Source organism: Lipophrys pholis (genome assembly GCF_963383615.2).
Source record: "Lipophrys pholis genome assembly, chromosome: 9".
Taxonomy (NCBI): Eukaryota; Metazoa; Chordata; class Actinopteri; order Blenniiformes; family Blenniidae; genus Lipophrys; species Lipophrys pholis.
In genome coordinates, this window is record NC_137639.1 from 30,656,228 (window position 1) to 30,673,706 (window position 17,479).

Genomic DNA, 17,479 nt, shown 5'->3' on the forward strand with positions numbered 1-17,479 from the left:
GGAGAGATTTCGTGCGCAGCCAACCAGAAATGCGCAACCGCAGCGTCTTTACGCACGGACCCCCGGAGAGGCGCGGGACACACCTTACTGCGCGTTTTACCCCCATCTGACGCAAGACAGGAGACATTCACCGCATTCCTGCAAGAACCGCACTTTACTTTCTCCTCTCGGTACCTGAGCGAAGCCGCTTCACGCCCGAGGAGCTCCAACAGCCGCAAACAAGTTCCGCCGTCTCCTCCGGACTGATCCTCCGAGGCGCAGCGCGAGGTTCCCACGGGAGAGAGAGAGAGAGAGAGAGAGAGAGAGAGAGAGAGAGAGAGAGAGAGAGAGAGAGAGAGAGAGAGAGAGAGAGAGAGAGGTGAATATCTTTTCAGGGTCCATTTTCTTTTCACTGGTGCCATCACCACAGGACGCATCGGATTCTTCCTCTTTAATGTGGAGATCATCATTTCATCATTAGAAAACTACACCTGGCGCTTCAGCTCCTGTTAAAGGGATTTAAATGGATTTTTTTTTTTACCAAATCAAACTTGAGGTAAGGTGTATTTGCGTTCTTCTTCATGCCACAGTCACATTTATCTTTTAAATGTTTGGAATTCCTTGTGTTCAGGTTTGTTGTTCAGGAGCCTGAATGTTTAAATCTCCGCAGATGGACTGATGGATGATGAGGATCTGAAAGTGTTAATTTAGAATCCTTTCTGTCCACCCTGCGTCACGCGACTCTGTTCAGAAATAATCACATATGAAGCTGGGAAAAAAAAAAAGCTTTTTGAAATCACATTAAACCAAACGAGTACTATTTCTATTGCGATGATGTGATAATGATTAAATAAGCCTCACGTCTCTCCTCCTCCTGTGCGCGCTCGCGACGCACGAGCCTGAGCCTCCCGCGCCCTGAAAAATCAATTTCTCCTCCGGTTCTTTTAGTTTTCTGATCTAATTGAATTTTCCAGGCTTTGTATTGGTGGTTTGAAATGATCTGCTTTATAGGTCGGATTGTTGGCGCTCAGGTCGTGAGGAAGAGGCTCCATCCACATGACGCACGAGACGCGCTTGCACGCAGGTAACACGCACACCAACATCTCACCAACTCACGTGCGCGTGTCACGCGCGTTTCTGTTCCTGGTTCGGTTCTTCAACTGTGACTGAGTCAAACCTGTTCAGTTGGATTCAGCTGCGTGAGGGACATTCCAGGGACGTTTTACCCCCCGGGGTGGATGTCTGTCCTTTTCTTCCCCCTGTGGGTGGAGGTAAAGCTCTTTCTGCCCCTGTGGGTTGATGTCTGTCCTTTCTGCCCCCTGTGGGTGGAGGTAAAGCTATTTCTGCCCTCTGTGGGTGGAGGTAAAGGTCTTTCTGCCCCCACAGGGTGGATGTTTGTTCTTTCTGCCCCCTATGGATTGAGGTCAACTTCTTTCTGCCCTCTGTGGGTGGGGGTAAAACTCTTTCTGCCCTCTGTGGGTGGAGGTAAAGGTCTTTCTGCCCCTGCAGGGTGGATGTCTGTCCTTTCTGCCCCCTGTGGGTGGAGGCTAACCTCTTTCTGCCTCCTGTGGGTGGAGGTAAAGCTCTTTCTGCCCCCGTGGGTTGATGTCTGTCCTTTCTGCCCCCACAGGGTGGATGTCTGTTCTTTCTGCCCCCTATGGATGGAGGTAAATCTCTTTCTACCCTCTGTGGGTGGAGGTAAAGCTCTTTCTGCCCCTGCAGGGTGGATGTATGTTCTTTCTGCCCCCTATGGATGGAGGTAAACTTATTTCTGTCCTCTGTGGGTGGGGGCAAAACTCTTTCTGCCCTCTGCCGGTGGAGGTAAAGCTCTTTCTGCCCTCTGTGGGTGGAGGTAAAGGTCTTTCTGCCCCCACAGGGTGGATGTCTGTTCTTTCTGCCCCCTATGGATGGAGTTAAACCTCTTTCTGCCCTCTGTGGGTGGAGGTAAAGCTCTTTCTGCCCCTGCAGGATGGATGTCTGTTCTTTCTGCCCTCTGTGGGTGGAGGTAAAGCTCTTTCTGCCCCTGCAGGGTGGATGTCTGTTCTTTCTGCCCTCTGTGGGTGGAGGTAAAGCTCTTTCTGCCCCTGCAGGGTGGATGTCTGTTCTTTCTGCCCCCTATGGATGGAGGTAAACCTCTTTCTGCCCTCTGTGGGTGGAGGTAAAGCTCTTTCTGCCCCTGCAGGGTGGATGTCTGTTCTTTCTGCCCTCTGTGGGTGGAGGTAAACCTCTTTCTGAGCAGAGGAGGAGGGCTTGGGGATTTGGTGGACGTTTGACGGAGTTCAGAGGAAAACAGGTGGAGTGAAGAGCTGGATGGACTCAGAACGCCCTCTAGTGTACAAACCTGGAAACTACCTCTGACAGTGTAACTAACTGCTGCTACTCGAGTAGAAATACTGAGACCCGGAGAAGGAAAAAGATGGAAATTAAAAACAAAACAAAAACAGAAACCAAATAAGAAAATCTTCTGGATTCAAACAAAGAACAAGAAGCAGGAAGTTTAAAATCCTCTGGTCAGAATACTGAAATGAACAATTCAATCATGTTATATTGCATAATAATAATAATAATAATAATAATAATAATAATAATAATGATGATGATAATAATACCGATTTTAAAAAAAACACAATAATAATAATAATAATACCGATTTAAAAAAAACACAATAATAATGATAATAATAATAATAGTCTTGATCGTCAGTTTTATATTTCACACAAGCACAATGTGTTTATTTAGATTTTGGTTATTCTTTATTTGTATTATTATATTCTCACAATGAGGCCCTTTAAACTGTACTGCGCCATCTGCCGTCAGGCAGGGGAACTACCTGACCTGGAGCAGGGAGTGTGTAAGGTGCGCCGTAGAAATAAACTTACAAGTTACTTGGAAAAGTAACTTAAGTGCTTCGTTACTAGTGTGTTTCTTAAGTGATTTGTATGAAATCAGACGAGTCAGCGTTTTCCACACTCGTTTTTTTTATTTATTTATACTGGCACATTGACAAACATCCGTACGACCAAATAAAAACAAAAAGGCCACATCCAGACACACAATGAGTTTCCCGCCACATTAAAAGCTTCGCTGCTGATCCAGAGACGTAACAAGAAGAAAAGCAGCCACAGAATCTGTCAAACGGAGCTTCAGGATTCCCGTTGACGAGTTTCAGAAGCTCGTGAGTCTGAATCCCAGGAAACACACATGATATATATATATATATACAAACCATATAAAGCCGAATAAAGCCTCCTCCACAGGAAACAAGAGAAACTCGTTCAGGCACCGTCGGTCACAAGAGACGAAGAGTTAAAAACATGATAAAGAAAAGAAGTGATGATGATTTGAAGGTTAAATAAACGTTTTGGTCGCAGCAGCGTCACACAGAGAAAGTCGGCAGGTTTTCCTGAGCGACACGATAAAATAAGCTTTAAACTCAAAACTGAACCTTTTAACGCCTTTAAGGAAAAATAAACATAATTTCACATTTTTCTTTACAAACTAAAACATCTGAAATTGTGATTTTGGGAAAAAAAAAAAAAAAAAAAAACATTTGAAAGGATTTTAACTTTTTTTATTTTAATCCAAATCTTTTTATGTAACGTTAATTAAATTGATGTCAGGTTGAATTCTTGATGAGATTCAATATAAATCAGTTAAAATATGAGAATTATTTAACACAACAGGGATTCTTTTGACAGGATTAGTTATAGATTATCTGAGTTTGTGTTATTTGGAGAAGAAATGTGGTTTTATGACATTTTCAAAAGATTTTAAATGTTAAATCTTTTTCTCTAATTTATCATTTATCTATGATTCCGTCTAAATTCAACTTGAATTTACATGAAAGGCAAGAATCAGGATTTCTACTGTTCTTCTGGTTCTTGTTTTATTTATTTCCTGCTGTTGGGTTTGTGAGTCTTCCTGTTGGTTCTGAATAAGAATTAAAGAAACGACCAGAGGTGGTGGAATGTTCCGACTGCAAAGCAACGCAACGGTAAAAGTTCTATTTATGTGTCGGGCGTGAAACGGTGACGCTGCGTCGCTCCGCTTCACCTGCCGATGGAAAGATTCCAAACAAACAACAGCGACAACGAGCTCAATGTCTCCGAAAACAAACAAGAGCTTCAGGAAACGACGGAATCTGAGATGAAGAGTTAAAAAAAAAAAAAAGCAAATTTGCTGACTGGAGGCACAGAAAGTTCAGCTTCACGCCACCATCAGGGGACACTTTGTTTACTTAGCTTAGTGTTTGTTTACTTAGTTTAGTGTTTGTTTAGTGTTTGTTTACTTTGTTTAGTGTTTGTTTACGTTTAGTGTTTGATAGGAAATGAAAAGTTTGAATTGCACATTTGGATTTTTCCTGCTCTGGACGAAGTGATATAGATATCTATATATATATATATATATATATATATATTTATTCCTCTACATATGATTTGTCCCCCACCACTGAGGTCACAAACACAAACAAGGAATTGTGTGCTGTGACTTCTGTTAATGATTCGGCGGTTTTAGTGTTCATGCTTGTTGCTAGAAAAAAAAAAAAAAGAAGAAAATCCTCACATCAGCTTCTGGAAACTTTAGTGTTGAATTAAAATCCAGTTTAAGCGTCTAAAACTAAGCCTGAGTTTCTTTCTTTGCTCGGAGGCCGAAGCTGAACTCGGTGGATGAGAATCACAAAGTAACCGAACAGTGAAGATAAAAGTCGGATGTTTCCAGCAGCGGTTTGGCTTCATGCAGATTTGTCGCAGCGGTTAGTGGTGGTGCCCCCCTCCCCCCCCCCCCCCCCCCCCAACCCCCCCAGAGTCCCCCCACCGCACCCCGCTGGCGTTCCGTCTCTACTTGCAGCGGCGCAGCGCCTCCTGCATCTTCTCCTGCACGTGCTCCATCTTCTCCGCCCACTCCTCGCTCAGGCCCTCCTCGTCGTCGCCGATGACGGCGGCGTAGCCCATGAGCGCGATGAGGCCGATGCAGAAGAGGTAGGTGAGGCGGGTGCAGAGGCGCTCCATGGTGCGGCGGTCGCCCTGCGAGTGGCGCAGGTAGACCTCCAGGATGGGCCGGCTGAACAGCTTGGGCTTCCCCGTCACGCCGTCGTACAGCGTGTGCAGGTTCTGGTCGCCCAGGTCGTTGGCGTAGCTCTCCTCGAAGTCGTCCTTCTTGCGCTCGCGGAGCGCGGGCCGCGCCTCCACCATCTCCATGAACTTCCTGAACTGGTTCTTCAGGTTCTCCTCCACGCGGCAGTACTGGCCGTCCAGCGTCTCCTTCTTGATCTGCACCAGCGTGTTGCGGTTCTGCTGCGACAGCTGGTCCAGCGCCTTGTTCACCGAGCCAAACTCGCGCTTCAGCGTGCGGATGTCCTCGTCGTCCACGTGGTGCAGCACCACGCGGATCAGCGAGCCCGCTACGCCGAAGATGGGGTTGACCACGGCGGCGGCGGAGGAGATGGTGGCCACGCACTGCAGCACCTTGACCAGGCCCTGCTTCAGCTTGGCCCGGTCCTCATTCAGCTCCGGGTCCTCATCCAACATGGCCGACATGCCGACGATCAAGCGGTCTGGCGAAGGGAAAGGAAACAGATTTTTATTAAATTAAAATAAGACAATTTAAGCGTCTGTAATCTGAGTAATAGTGTTGTTTAGTCTTGAAATTTTATTTCAAGAATACTTTTATTTTTTAAGTTTAGATTTCTATTTTGTATACATAGACTTGTAAAACTTCATTTCTGTGCATGTGGCAGGATTTAGCAGTGGATTATTTAGATATTGTATATATATGAAAGGAAAGATCAAACAAAACACAAAAGCAGTGGCTTGTGACATTTAACAAGTAATATTCATATAAAATATCTACATGAGAACATTCTTATTAGTAAAAGGTAAAGTTTCTGATGGAGGGGGGGGGGGGGTAGGTTTCCATGGGGTCAGAATTCTATATAACACCGGCAGTAACGTCTCTTCACATCATTTCACAGCAGATTTGAAGTTTAAAAACTCACAGAGAATCTTTCCTCTCGGAGGAACTTCAGGGTCGAACTGCACGAGTCCTGAAACAACACAGACACAGTCAGTGTGTGTGTGTGTGTGTGTGTGTGTGTGTGTGTGTGTGTGTTAGAAAACACTCACACCATCCATTTTTACTGGTGCATCAGGCTGAAAATACACTGAGTGTTTTTAATCACGCGCATGCACGCACGCACTTTCTGTTTTGCTTTCTGTTGTGGATCAATGTCCCAGTGCTGCCCGCAGGGGGGCGCTGTCGCCGCCTCAGACCTGCAGAGAGGCTCTGCTCATTTCAGCACCACCACAGTGGACTGACGGCTCCACTTTAACCCTCTAACTGCCGGATCACTTTTAATAAGAAAAATCGCCTTGAAAAGCACAAAACAGCAGGAAGCGTCTGACTTTTCTCATCGTCCACCTGAATTATCTCATCAGAGAAGATGAAACTTACAAATTATGATCCGTTGTTCATTTCTCCTAAAAGAACTTTCAACAAAATCCAGTATATCCTGCTTTTAAGCTGAATTTCTGGGGGGCTTTTCTGTGACATTAAAAGGTGATTTTTTTGCCTCATTATTTGTGTTTAACAGCCTCTGAAATCCTATTTCTTACGTTACATCTTTTTTCTCGTGTCTTTTGTTCGCAGGCGCCGCCTGAAAGGAGACGAAGCTTCAGGTTTGGGTCTGATGCTTCAGCTGCAGCAGGCGGAGCAGGTAATGAAGGGGTTAATGGGACAAACCTGTACCTTTAAAACAGGACCAGTGTGATTAGTTTACATTTTTAAAGCTTGTGAGTTGATCCGAGCTGCATTTAGGGCAATGGGAGATAAAAACTGCCAGAGTGGACTCTGTAGTTGTAGTTCAAGGTAAATTAACCCTTTGTGTCAATAACACTTCCCCTTTAAATCAACCTGGGCTTTAAATGTTTTTCTCAACGAAGTAAATTAACCATTTTGAGACAATTTTCATAATTTTGAGAAGAAATGAACTATTTGTCAGATAGTGAATTTTAATATTAAAAAAAAAAAAGTCTAATTAAAGGGAAAATAATCTGACCAATCAGAGCTTTTATGATTAAAATCTGTGTGTTATTCAACCAATCACAGCTCGGAGAGAACTTGGCCTTTATAGAGCTGCAGAGGAAACAAACCCACCTCACATTGGGACTCGGGCTTACTTCAGTACGTCATTACGCAAAAAAAAAGCTTCATAAATGTAGAAAATGAAGACTAAAGTGGCAGTTTGGAGGCTAAAGATGAGATCTGATGAACGGATGAGGTTTGTGTGAGGAGGAGGAGGAGGAGGAGGAGGAAGAGAGGTGGAGGAGGTGTCATCCTGCTCTCACCTTAAAATACAGAGGCCATCTTGAATGTTTGCTATGACCACGGAACAGTCACTTTTACGCTTTAAGCATAATAAAAACTTGCAGACTGAGTGACAAAGTTCCGTTTCTCTTCCCGGTCTGAGTCGTTTTTAGTCGTTTTGTCCAGGTGACAATGTCAGATATCTGCTCTTTTCTCAGGACTCAGCTTGTTGTTGGAGCAGATCTGAGGAAGGACACCCAAACAATGAGAGCTAAAACTAGACACAACAAGGAAGGTTCATCCGGAGTTTCCTCTCTTAGTGAGCGTTAGAATGATCAAATCATCCGGTGTGGAGCAGCCGAGGGCCCGTCAGCCGCCTCCAGGCCCTCGACAGCTCCCCCTAGCCGTCCCTCCATGTTTCCTGTTAGTGCGCACCGTGAAGCCCTGACCCTCCCTGATCCACCACACAGTAGAAAAAAACAGCCCCACACACCTGAGAAGTTGGACTTTTCGGTGTGAAAGTGAGCTAAAGTGTGTCATGGTGCCTCCAGAGCGACGTGTGGCCGGATGGGGCTCCGCAAGGCACAAGATTTACTCACCTTAACAGGCTGGATCTGCCTCAGCCTCCCTCACCAGAGTCCCAACCTCGACACACTCCTTCTTCTTCCCAGCAATCCCTGCAAAAAGGACACTTCCATGTTACTACAGTCTGCAGGGGTGATCACATTCGACTAAATCATTTTTAAAGAGCCCACAAAGCTCTAAATATCCCCAAATGGCACCAATAGGCCTTAAAAATACATCATTTCTAATATTATGTTAAAAAAATGGCTGAAAAATGGCTTTGAATATAAAAAACCCTTCCTCGTGTATGTACAGTTGTACCCCACATATTGTCAACTTATTGTGGTCCATTCAGCGTGGTACAGTTGATACTGAGAAGAGTTTGTCACTGGGAGCGCAGCGGGACTTTGAGAAGCTTTGTGTTGCGTCCTGCGCGTTTCCCTGCGCTCAGCGCACCGGGAGGAGGCTCCACACACTCCTCTCACCCCATCTTTAGACCAAACACAGACTTTTCTTGTGAATTTCACTGACAAAACGCGAAGGAAAATAATTTCACGCGAGTAAAATCCAACAAAGTTGAGAGAGTTGCGGCGGATCCAAATGGACCTCTCCAAAAGTGCACAGGTGTCTCCAAAGGCAGAGAGAGCTCTCCAGAGGCTCCAGGAGCAGAAAAAACAGGTTTATACAGCATAAGAGGTACATTTTTAATTATATTTTGTGAAATTTATCAATTTTACTGAGAAAATGAAAGGGGGGTGTAAGTGATGTCCATTTTTAGCCGCAGAGAAACGTTGCGCACAGAGAAACATTCCAAATGACGCAGTAGAACCTCAGACAAAAGATTGATATATTTAAATATAGAACTGAACAAATTTATCCATTTATTATTAACATCGAGTGTTTCGAACACACTGGCAATCGAATTGGCCTCTTAATGGGGACATTCATGGCCGTAGGGTCCAGAAAACGCGCTCCAACGGCGCCACAGGCTGCTCATTCACCCAGTCTCCAGCACGCGTAAAATCCAGCCCTGGAGCTTTAAAGGAACATGCAGACGAGTCCTCGGGAGGCGGATGTTCTGCTCCGACGGTTGAAATTGTTTACCCAAAATAAACCTCATGCTAATAAGACCAACAGCCTCCTGCGCGTCTCTGTGGTGACGCGGCGTCCTGATCAGCAGCCTCTCGTGTTGACGCTGCTCATTTCATCACAATTACAGGGCGTTTTCCTCTCTGCGTGTCCGGACCTGAGCCGCCTGCAGAGGGCTGGAGACCCCTCATCCACCCCCTCATGTCCCCCTCACCCCCCCTCATCCCCTCATCCCCGCACCTCCTCACCCCGCGGAGCCTCGGGCATGCGGCACAGCCAAGCGCACAAGGCGGCCCTGTGTCTCTGCGCGCTTTGCTCTGGGAATGAAAGGACAGCTGTGCGCGTGGGACCACAAAGCCTCGGTTATCTGCTCGCGAGACGCGCTCGGCTCTGATTGGTGCTCCATGTTGTGTCATCGGTTATCACCAGAACGTAGCAGCTGCAGCTTTGCGCGCCTGTCCGTTTTGCGCACGTGCAGTGAAGCAGCTGTCAGGCAACAAGCAGAGAAACAGCAGGGACGCGTTTCTTCATCATGACTGAAAATATTAAGCCTTTAATTTATTTATCTCGTTATTGTGGCTTCTGTAGTAGAAAAACTGATCTAAATCAATTTTATAATAATTTCTTTTATAATTACTTAAAAGCCAAAATGAGTGAAAATGAAACATAGAACCTTCAGATATGTTAAGTTCTATCTTCAATTGATGGAAATTCAATTCAATGTATTTATTGTTTTCATAATATACAAGTTCATCATGTGCTAATGTGTCATTAAAGGGGCTTCTTCTTCCTCTGCAGTCTCAGGTCTTTTCACATTGTGTAAATTCTTTATAAGAAATACAAATGTTGTATTTTATTGTGTATTAATAAATTGAAAAATATATATATACAGTGGGGCAAAAAAGTATTTAGTCAGCCACCGATTGTGCAAGTTCTCCCACTTAAAATGATGACAGAGGTCTGTAATTTTCATCATAGGTACACTTCAACTGTGAGAGACAGAATGTGAAAAAAAAATCCAGGAATTCACATTGTAGGATTTTTAAAGAATTTATTTGTAAATTATGGTGGAAAATAAGTATTTGGTCACTTCAAACAAGAAAGATCTCTGGCTCTCACAGACCTGTAACTTCTTCTTTAAGAAGCTCTTCTGTCCTCCACTTGTTACCTGTATTAATGGCACCTCTTTGAACTCGTTATCTGTATAAAAGACACCTGTCCACAACCTCAAACAGTCAGACTCCAAACTCCACTATGGCCAAGACCAAAGAGCTGTCGAAGGACACCAGGAAAAGGATTGTAGACCTGCACCAGACTGGGAAGAGTGAATCTACAATAGGCAAGCAGCTTGGTGTGAAAAAATCAACTGTGGGAGCAATTATCAGAAAATGGAAGACATACAAGACCACTGATAATCTCCCTCGATCTGGGGCTCCACGCAAGATCTCATCCCGTGGGGTCAAAATGATCATGAGAACGGTGAGCAAAAATCCCAGAACCACACGGGGGGACCTGGTGAATGACCTGCAGAGAGCTGGGACCAAAGTAACAAAGGTTACCATCAGTAACACACTACGCCGACAGGGAATCAAATCCTGCAGTGCCAGACGTGTCCCCCTGCTTAAGCCAGTGCATGTCCAGGCCCGTCTGAAGTTTGCCAGAGAGCACATGGATGATACAGCAGAGGATTGGGAGAATGTCATGTGGTCAGATGAAACCAAAATAGAACTTTTTGGTATAAACACAACTCGTCGTGTTTGGAGGAAGAAGAATACTGAGTTGCATCCCAAGAACACCATACCTACTGTGAAGCATGGCGGTGGAAACATCATGCTTTGGGGCTGTTTTTCTTCTAAGGGGACAGGACGACTGATCCGTGTTAAGGAAAGAATGAAAGGGGCCATGTATCGTGAGATTTTGAGCCAAAACCTCCTTCCATCAGTGAGAGCTTTGAAGATGAAACGTGGCTGGGTCTTCCAGCATGACAATGATCCCAAACACACCGCCCGGGCAACGAAGGAGTGGCTCCGGAAGAAGCATTTGAAAGTCCTGGAGTGGCCTAGCCAGTCTCCAGACCTCAACCCCATAGAAAATCTGTGGAGGGAGTTGAAAGTCCGTGTTGCTCGGCGACAGCCCCAAAACATGACTGCTCTAGAGGAGCTCTGCATGGAGAAATGGGCCAAAATACCAGCTACTGTGTGTGCAAACCTGGTAAAGACCTATAGTAATCGTTTGACCTCTGTTATTGCCAACAAAGGTTATATTACAAAGTATTGAGTTGAATTTTTGTTATTGACCAAATACTTATTTTCCACCATAATTTACGAATAAATTCCTTAAAAATCCTACAATGTGAATTCCTGGATTTTTTTTTCACATTCTGTTTCTCACAGTTGAAGTGTACCTATGATGAAAATTACAGACCTCTGTCATCATTTTAAGTGGGAGAACTTGCACAATCGGTGGCTGACTAAATACTTTTTTGCCCCACTGTATATATATATATTTTTTCTTGCTGCATTGGAGGTTTTGCTTCTTGTCTTTGGGATTAAATAGTTTTCAATGAATGTTTGAGGTTTTATCATATTCAATAAACAAGCATCGGGGAATTTTAGGGTTAAATAAAACATACAAACTCCTAACACTAGCAATGCCATGATTTTTCAGACTTCCTCCAAGTCCCAGCTCTAAGTCAAATGACTCTATTTACAAATGAAAGGACGTTACCTGAGGATCAGCAGGGGAGTGAAAATGAGAATCTGACTTGCGCATTGGAATTTTTCACACCTTGGATGTTTTGGAGTGTTTGGGGGCAAAGCTCAGAGCTTCTTTTAGCACACTCAAGAAATCTCAGCAATAAATTGTAGAATATTTGCGTGTGTGATAACCTATAATGTGTCCCGGGAATAACTACAGTCTGAGGTCTAAAGACTTGTTTTTACACACAGTTCCGACCATCCATTATAAACTGGGCAAAAAAGCCTTGATGTATTCTGCTCCATGTTTATGGAATGCTGTACAGAAATTTTTTTAAAACTCACAGTTTGTCATGCTGGGCGAGTGTAGGGCCGTCTTACAGCACATGTAAACACAAACCTAACCTTGTTCTTGTTTTAGCTAACTTATATTTAAGTATTTGGTGGCTTTTATAGTTTTGTCTTTCTCTGCGACTGTACTTTTTATTGTTTCCATCTATTTGTCTTTTGTGCTATTTATTTGTTTTAAGAATATTTTTGTATTTAGAATTAATATAAGACACAGCAAACTTTTTTATGTACTAAAAGAGGTGAGTAATCTCAATGTGGTTCTCCTGATTTCAATAAATATACATGTACACATGTGCATTTCAATACCTGGCTCCCGCTCCTGTGGTGCACCAGCATTAGCCTTGTTTCCATAACAAACAGCTGAGGGTGAGGTGTTAGCTGAAAGGCTGTGAGTCAATTGACTGTTCTTTGGTATCTAGAGGAAGAAAAGTCAAATGACTTCTCCATGGTGTTGCAAGTGCTAATCGGTAATTTACCAGCAACATTGTGTGTCAATCATGTATTGGTTTATTAATTGTTTGGAGACAAATGATTCACACTGAATAAAAACTTCACCAACAAGGCAAATGTAAAGAAACTCAGAGTCTGACGCTCTGACGTCTTTCTACATGTTTGTTCATTGAAGAATAAAACGATCTGCTCAATGTTTGTTTTTGAACAGTATCAGGTGTTCTAACAGCTCTCTGTGACCTTAAAAGAACTTTAAATCACATTTCATACAATCTGTCCTCTTTTCTGGAAAAAATAATGAGCGGCGCCCTTTTTCCAAGTTGTAACATGATTTTTTATCTGAAAGTAGTTTTTGAAAATTTCTACCTAAAAATGACATTTCTTGTGTTTCTATTCTTATTTTCCCCACAAAAATGTCTTCTTTTTTTTCCAATTTGACACCTTTGTAAAGTTTGAAAAGTCCTTAACAGGTGGAGAGCTTTTCATTTGACTCGCCTGCCTCCAACACAATCCACCGGCAGCTTCTCAAACTTTATACAGACAAAAACAAAATTACGTTCCACAACTCAACTTCTCTACTGTTAAAAAGAGAAAAAAAATCTTATATTCAAACTAGAAGGCATAACAGTTGAATTGTAATTATTTATTTCATAGTATGAAACACAAAGATGTAGAGCTGCTTCTTCTGGTGCATTGGCTGCAGTTTCCAGTACGGACCGACAGAGGCGCTGCTCCATCACTGTATCGGTTAAATACAACATTTTAGAATTGTTTTCAACCTTTATTCTGATTTTAATAAAGAAATTGAGATTCTGGAGGTGAAAACTGAAGTGATCAGTAAGTCGATGTTTGTGTCACAATCTCTGAAATATGTCCACTTAATGTGTCTTTCATCCAAAAGTACATATTTTACAGACAAATTCACTCTTTTGTTAAATGGTTATTGTTTTTTATTGTTTATAGAAAGAGAAAAAAAATGCATTTCTTAAAGTTTTAACTCGGTTAACAAAGTAGATGAAGTCAAGTTTGAAGCAATTTTCACTGTAAAATACCCCAAAAAAAAAAGAAATAAAATGAAAATATTTGAATAAATTACATGAAACAGACACAGTAGATTCCAACAGATATTGACTTCATCTCAGTTGTTTTTGTTCAAAATGAAAACATTTTTAAAAACTTGAAAACTGAACACACTTGGAGCGCCTTGAGCGTGCAGCTGCAGTGGCAGGTGTTGGCCTGCAGGGGCGCTACACTGACACACAGGATGTGTGTGTGCGGTTCTTGTGCAGACATGCAGTTAGAAGAGCCAAAAGTAATGAGATTACACAAGAGGTCAGAAGAGTCTACAGCCATCAACTGCACATGATGTCCCCGGCGCCGGCGTCCTGTGCGTCTCCGGGCGGGCCGGCGCCGTCCGGCAGGAGGCCGTCTGGTAAGTGGCCATAGGGCGGCGCCTCCCCCTGGCTGTAGAACCGGCTGGAGGAGGCAGTCCAGGCGTCCGGGGGCAGCGGGCCCGGCTGGGAGAAGGGGCAGTTCGTGAGGCGGGGGAAGGTTCCGGGCCGGGCCGGGGTGGCCTGCTGCCGCGCCACCTTCCGGGCGTAGTAGCGCCGCGACGCCGCCCTCCAGGCGGCACGCTTGATCCTCTGAGCCTCCTCGGGCAGCTGGGACATGGGGACGCTCCTCTTCTTGTTCCTGACCAGGTGGAACAGGTGAGGAGGGAAACAAGACACATAAAAAACACATTCTGACTCGTTGAATACAATAATAAAAACACTCAAGTGTGAATATTTCTGTTTCTATGAGCCGTCCAATCAGAGGGAGCCCTGCAGGACTAGAGCCACGCCCACTGGGGGAGGAGCGCGTGTGTGTGTGTGTGTGTGTGTGGAGAGCTGATCACTGCCCTGGTTATCAAGACTGTTTCCACGACTACGGTTCAAGTGGAAACGCATCGTTTTAGTGTTTTGGTGTCAGAAAGACATTTACCAACGTTCTGAAAATGGTGTAGTTCTCACGTTGGGCCACTAGTTGGTGCTGTTGTCAATTTTAGTACTGAAAGCGCACACACACATGCAGCAGAGAACAATGAGCTCTAAACATTAACAATGGGAGAACATGGACGTTCTCGTGGACAGACCAACCAAGTTGGATCGTTATTACGGTGACTGTCAAAATAAAAGCACCAAGTCCAGGAGAATATGGGCTGGGAGTCATGACACCACGGAGGAAACTTTGTTCTGATTGGCCGTGAGTTTGATCGTTTTCAGAACCTTTCAGTTTCAGCGTCTCTGCACTCTGATGTCACATAAACTGTCCCCCCCAAAAAACACCACAAAGGTTTTGTGTTTTCATTAAATTCGCTGCCGTGATGAATTCCCTCAGACGAGTGTAAACAGGAAGTGGCGTCACCTCATGCTCTCCCCCTCGGAGATCTGCGCTTCCCCCGGATCGGGATGACGCTTCTCCCTGAGCCTTTTCCTCTGGCTGCTCTCCAGCGCCCCTGCAGGACAAACAGAGGAAATCAGTCTCTTAAGTGATGTCCAGACGTCCAGACCTCTAGACGTCCAGCTCTTACTTTTCCCTCCGGGACTCGGGCTCGGGCTGCGCGGCTCCTCCTCCTCCTCCTCCCCCCTCCGCCCCCCCGCTGTCCTCTCCTCGCTCATCTCCCACTTGATGAGGACGGCGTCCAGGTCGCAGGCCTCCTCTTTGACCGCGCCCCCGCAGGCGTCCGCCGCCCCCGAAGCCTCGGAGGACTGATCCAGGACGGGCCGGCCGGGGGAGGGGGGCAGGGTGGACTCCAGGCTGTGGGGGGAGACGAGGGAGGAGGGGGGGCCGCCGAAAAGACCCACTGAGGACAGACGAGGGGAGAAACCGTCAAACAGCTGCTTCACCTTCGCCACAAAAACTTCCACCGGTTTGGTTTATTCTTCATCATTTCAGCTTATAAGTCCGGAATATATACTAAATATAACTTTCTAAATATACATGTATAAATATATAAACAGCCATTATTTTATATACTTGTCTGTTCCTCAACATGTTCAGAACTCACACTGCAGCTTTTCAGACCATTGGGTCAAAAATATAAAGGAATGAATTCGAGGATCAATGAAATAATCTAATGAAGACCCCGAGTACTGTAGTACTAAAGTACTGAAGTACTAAAGTACTGAAGCGTACCGGATGCTGCGCAAGATGAGAAGAAATCTACAATACAAACTGGAAATATTCAAAAGCTTCCAGACGAGCGACACAGAGTGAAACGTGTTTAACATCCGTCGTGTGAAGGTGGAGGTGATCTAGTGAGGGTGGAGGTGATGGTGATCTAGTGAAGGTGGAGGTGATGGTGATCTAGTGGGGGTGGAGGTGATGGTGATCTAGTGAAGGTGGAGGTGATGGTGATCTAGTGAGCGTGGAGGTGATGGTGATCTAGTGAGGGTGGAGGTGATCTAGTGAGCGTGGAGGTGATGGTGATCTAGTGAGCGTGGAGGTGATCTAGTGAAGGTGGAGGTGATGGTGATCTAGTGAGCGTGGAGGTGATGGTGATCTAGTGAGGGTGGAGGTGATGGTGATCTAATGAAGGTGGAGGTGATGGTGATCTAGTGAGCGTGGAGGTGATGGTGATCTAGTGAGGGTGGAGGTGATCTAGTGAGCGTGGAGGTGATGGTGATCTAGTGAGGGTGGAGGTGATGGTGATCTAGTGAAGGTGATGGTGATCTAGTGAGGGTGGAGGTGATGGTGATCTAGTGAGGGTGGAAGTGATGGTGATCTAGTGAAGGTGGAGGTGATGGTGATCTAGTGAGGGTGGAGGTGATGGTGATCTAGTGAAGGTGATGGTGATCTAGTGAAGGTGGAGGTGATGGTGATCTAGTGAAGGTGATGGTGATCTGGTGAGGGTGGAGGTGATGGTGATCTAGTGAAGGTGATGGTGATCTAGTGAGGGTGGAGGTGATGGTGATCTAGTGAAGGTGGAGGTGATGGTGGAAGTGATGGTGATCTAGTGAGGGTGGAGGTGATGGTGATCTAGTGAGGGTGGAAGTGATGGTGATCTAGTGAGGGTGGAGGTGATGGTGATCTAGTGAGGGTGGAAGTGATCTCACCATCTCTCCTCCATGACTCGTAAATAAGATCTGACACACACACACACACACACACACACACACACACACACACACACACACACACACACACACACACACACACACACACACACACACACACACACACACACACACACACACACACACACACACACACACACACACACACACACACACACACACACACACACACACAGGTTAATGGAGGTTGGTAGCAGCTCATGTTTACTCACATGAGATCCTCATTTCACACTCCTGCTGCCCCGCTGCGGCCTCCGGGTCCCCGCAGCCGGGGTCACAGCTCTCCGGGTCGCTGGCCCCCCGGTAGCTGTCCTCGGGGTCGCAGCCCCCTCGGTCGCTGCCCGCCGGCCGCTCCTCGGAGCTCCGGGCCTCGTAGAGCCCGCAGGAGCAGCCCTGGCGCCGCAGAAGTCGCAGCTCCCGCTCCAGCGCCGCCAGGCGGCCCTCCAGCCTCCGGATCTCCCGGTCCCGGTCCTCCACCACCCGCCGGTACTCGCGGCTCCGCGCGCCGTTGACGCTGACCAGCACGTTGATGACGGAGTCTACGGCGAGCCGGACGGCGTTCTCCAGCACGGAGGCCTCGTGGTCCCGCAGCGGCGGGTGGAAGAGTCGGTCTGTGTCCAGGTCCATCCTCCTCAGCGGGAGTTTACCGACAACAACAACCGGAACGGCGGAAAATAAACACTCAGACCTGCTCAGGAAACTCTTCTTCTCCGAAAAACCTGCTGGAGCTCCGCCTACAGCGCCTCCCGCTGGTCACAGCCAGACATTACACTGCCACTACTCTGCAAATACCCAAAGCAACTTTCTTTGTCACGAGCGATCGAAACAGATTTATTATTAAAAAGTACGACGGACCGTTTTGAAAATAAGAAAAACGTTTCAAAAAGACAATAATGTGGAGTTGTTCGGTTTTTCTCTTCTTCGCCGAAA

General features: G+C 45.6%; 2 protein-coding genes across 3 annotated transcripts; both read right to left on the bottom strand.

Annotated features, from left to right (window-relative positions):
* Positions 1-4,550: 4,550 nt before the first annotated feature.
* On the bottom strand, positions 4,551-9,230 carry rpz (rapunzel). Of its 2 annotated transcripts, XM_080470869.1 has the most exons (4): positions 9,183-9,230; positions 7,881-7,958; positions 5,975-6,022; positions 4,551-5,533 (listed from the first exon to the last, which is right to left on the bottom strand). In XM_080470869.1, the coding sequence occupies exon 4, from the start codon at positions 5,514-5,516 to the stop codon at positions 4,818-4,820; it is 699 nt and encodes a 232-aa protein (XP_080326995.1). In that variant the 5' UTR covers positions 5,517-5,533; positions 5,975-6,022; positions 7,881-7,958; positions 9,183-9,230; the 3' UTR covers positions 4,551-4,817. The 2 variants fall into 2 exon arrangements, with proteins under 2 accessions (XP_080326995.1, XP_080326996.1); XM_080470870.1 differs by lacking the exons at positions 7,881-7,958; positions 9,183-9,230 and adding an exon at positions 7,323-7,425 and having other exon boundaries at positions 4,805-5,533.
* A 3,831-nt stretch (positions 9,231-13,061) lies between these two features.
* LOC308114151 (uncharacterized protein) lies at positions 13,062-17,428 on the bottom strand. The gene is made up of 4 exons (XM_080470828.1): positions 16,762-17,428; positions 15,004-15,276; positions 14,838-14,928; positions 13,062-14,123 (listed from the first exon to the last, which is right to left on the bottom strand). Exons 1-4 carry the CDS (start codon positions 17,174-17,176, stop codon positions 13,784-13,786), a joined length of 1,119 nt encoding a protein of 372 aa, XP_080326954.1. The 5' UTR covers positions 17,177-17,428; the 3' UTR covers positions 13,062-13,783.
* Between the last annotated feature and the right edge of the window lie 51 nt (positions 17,429-17,479).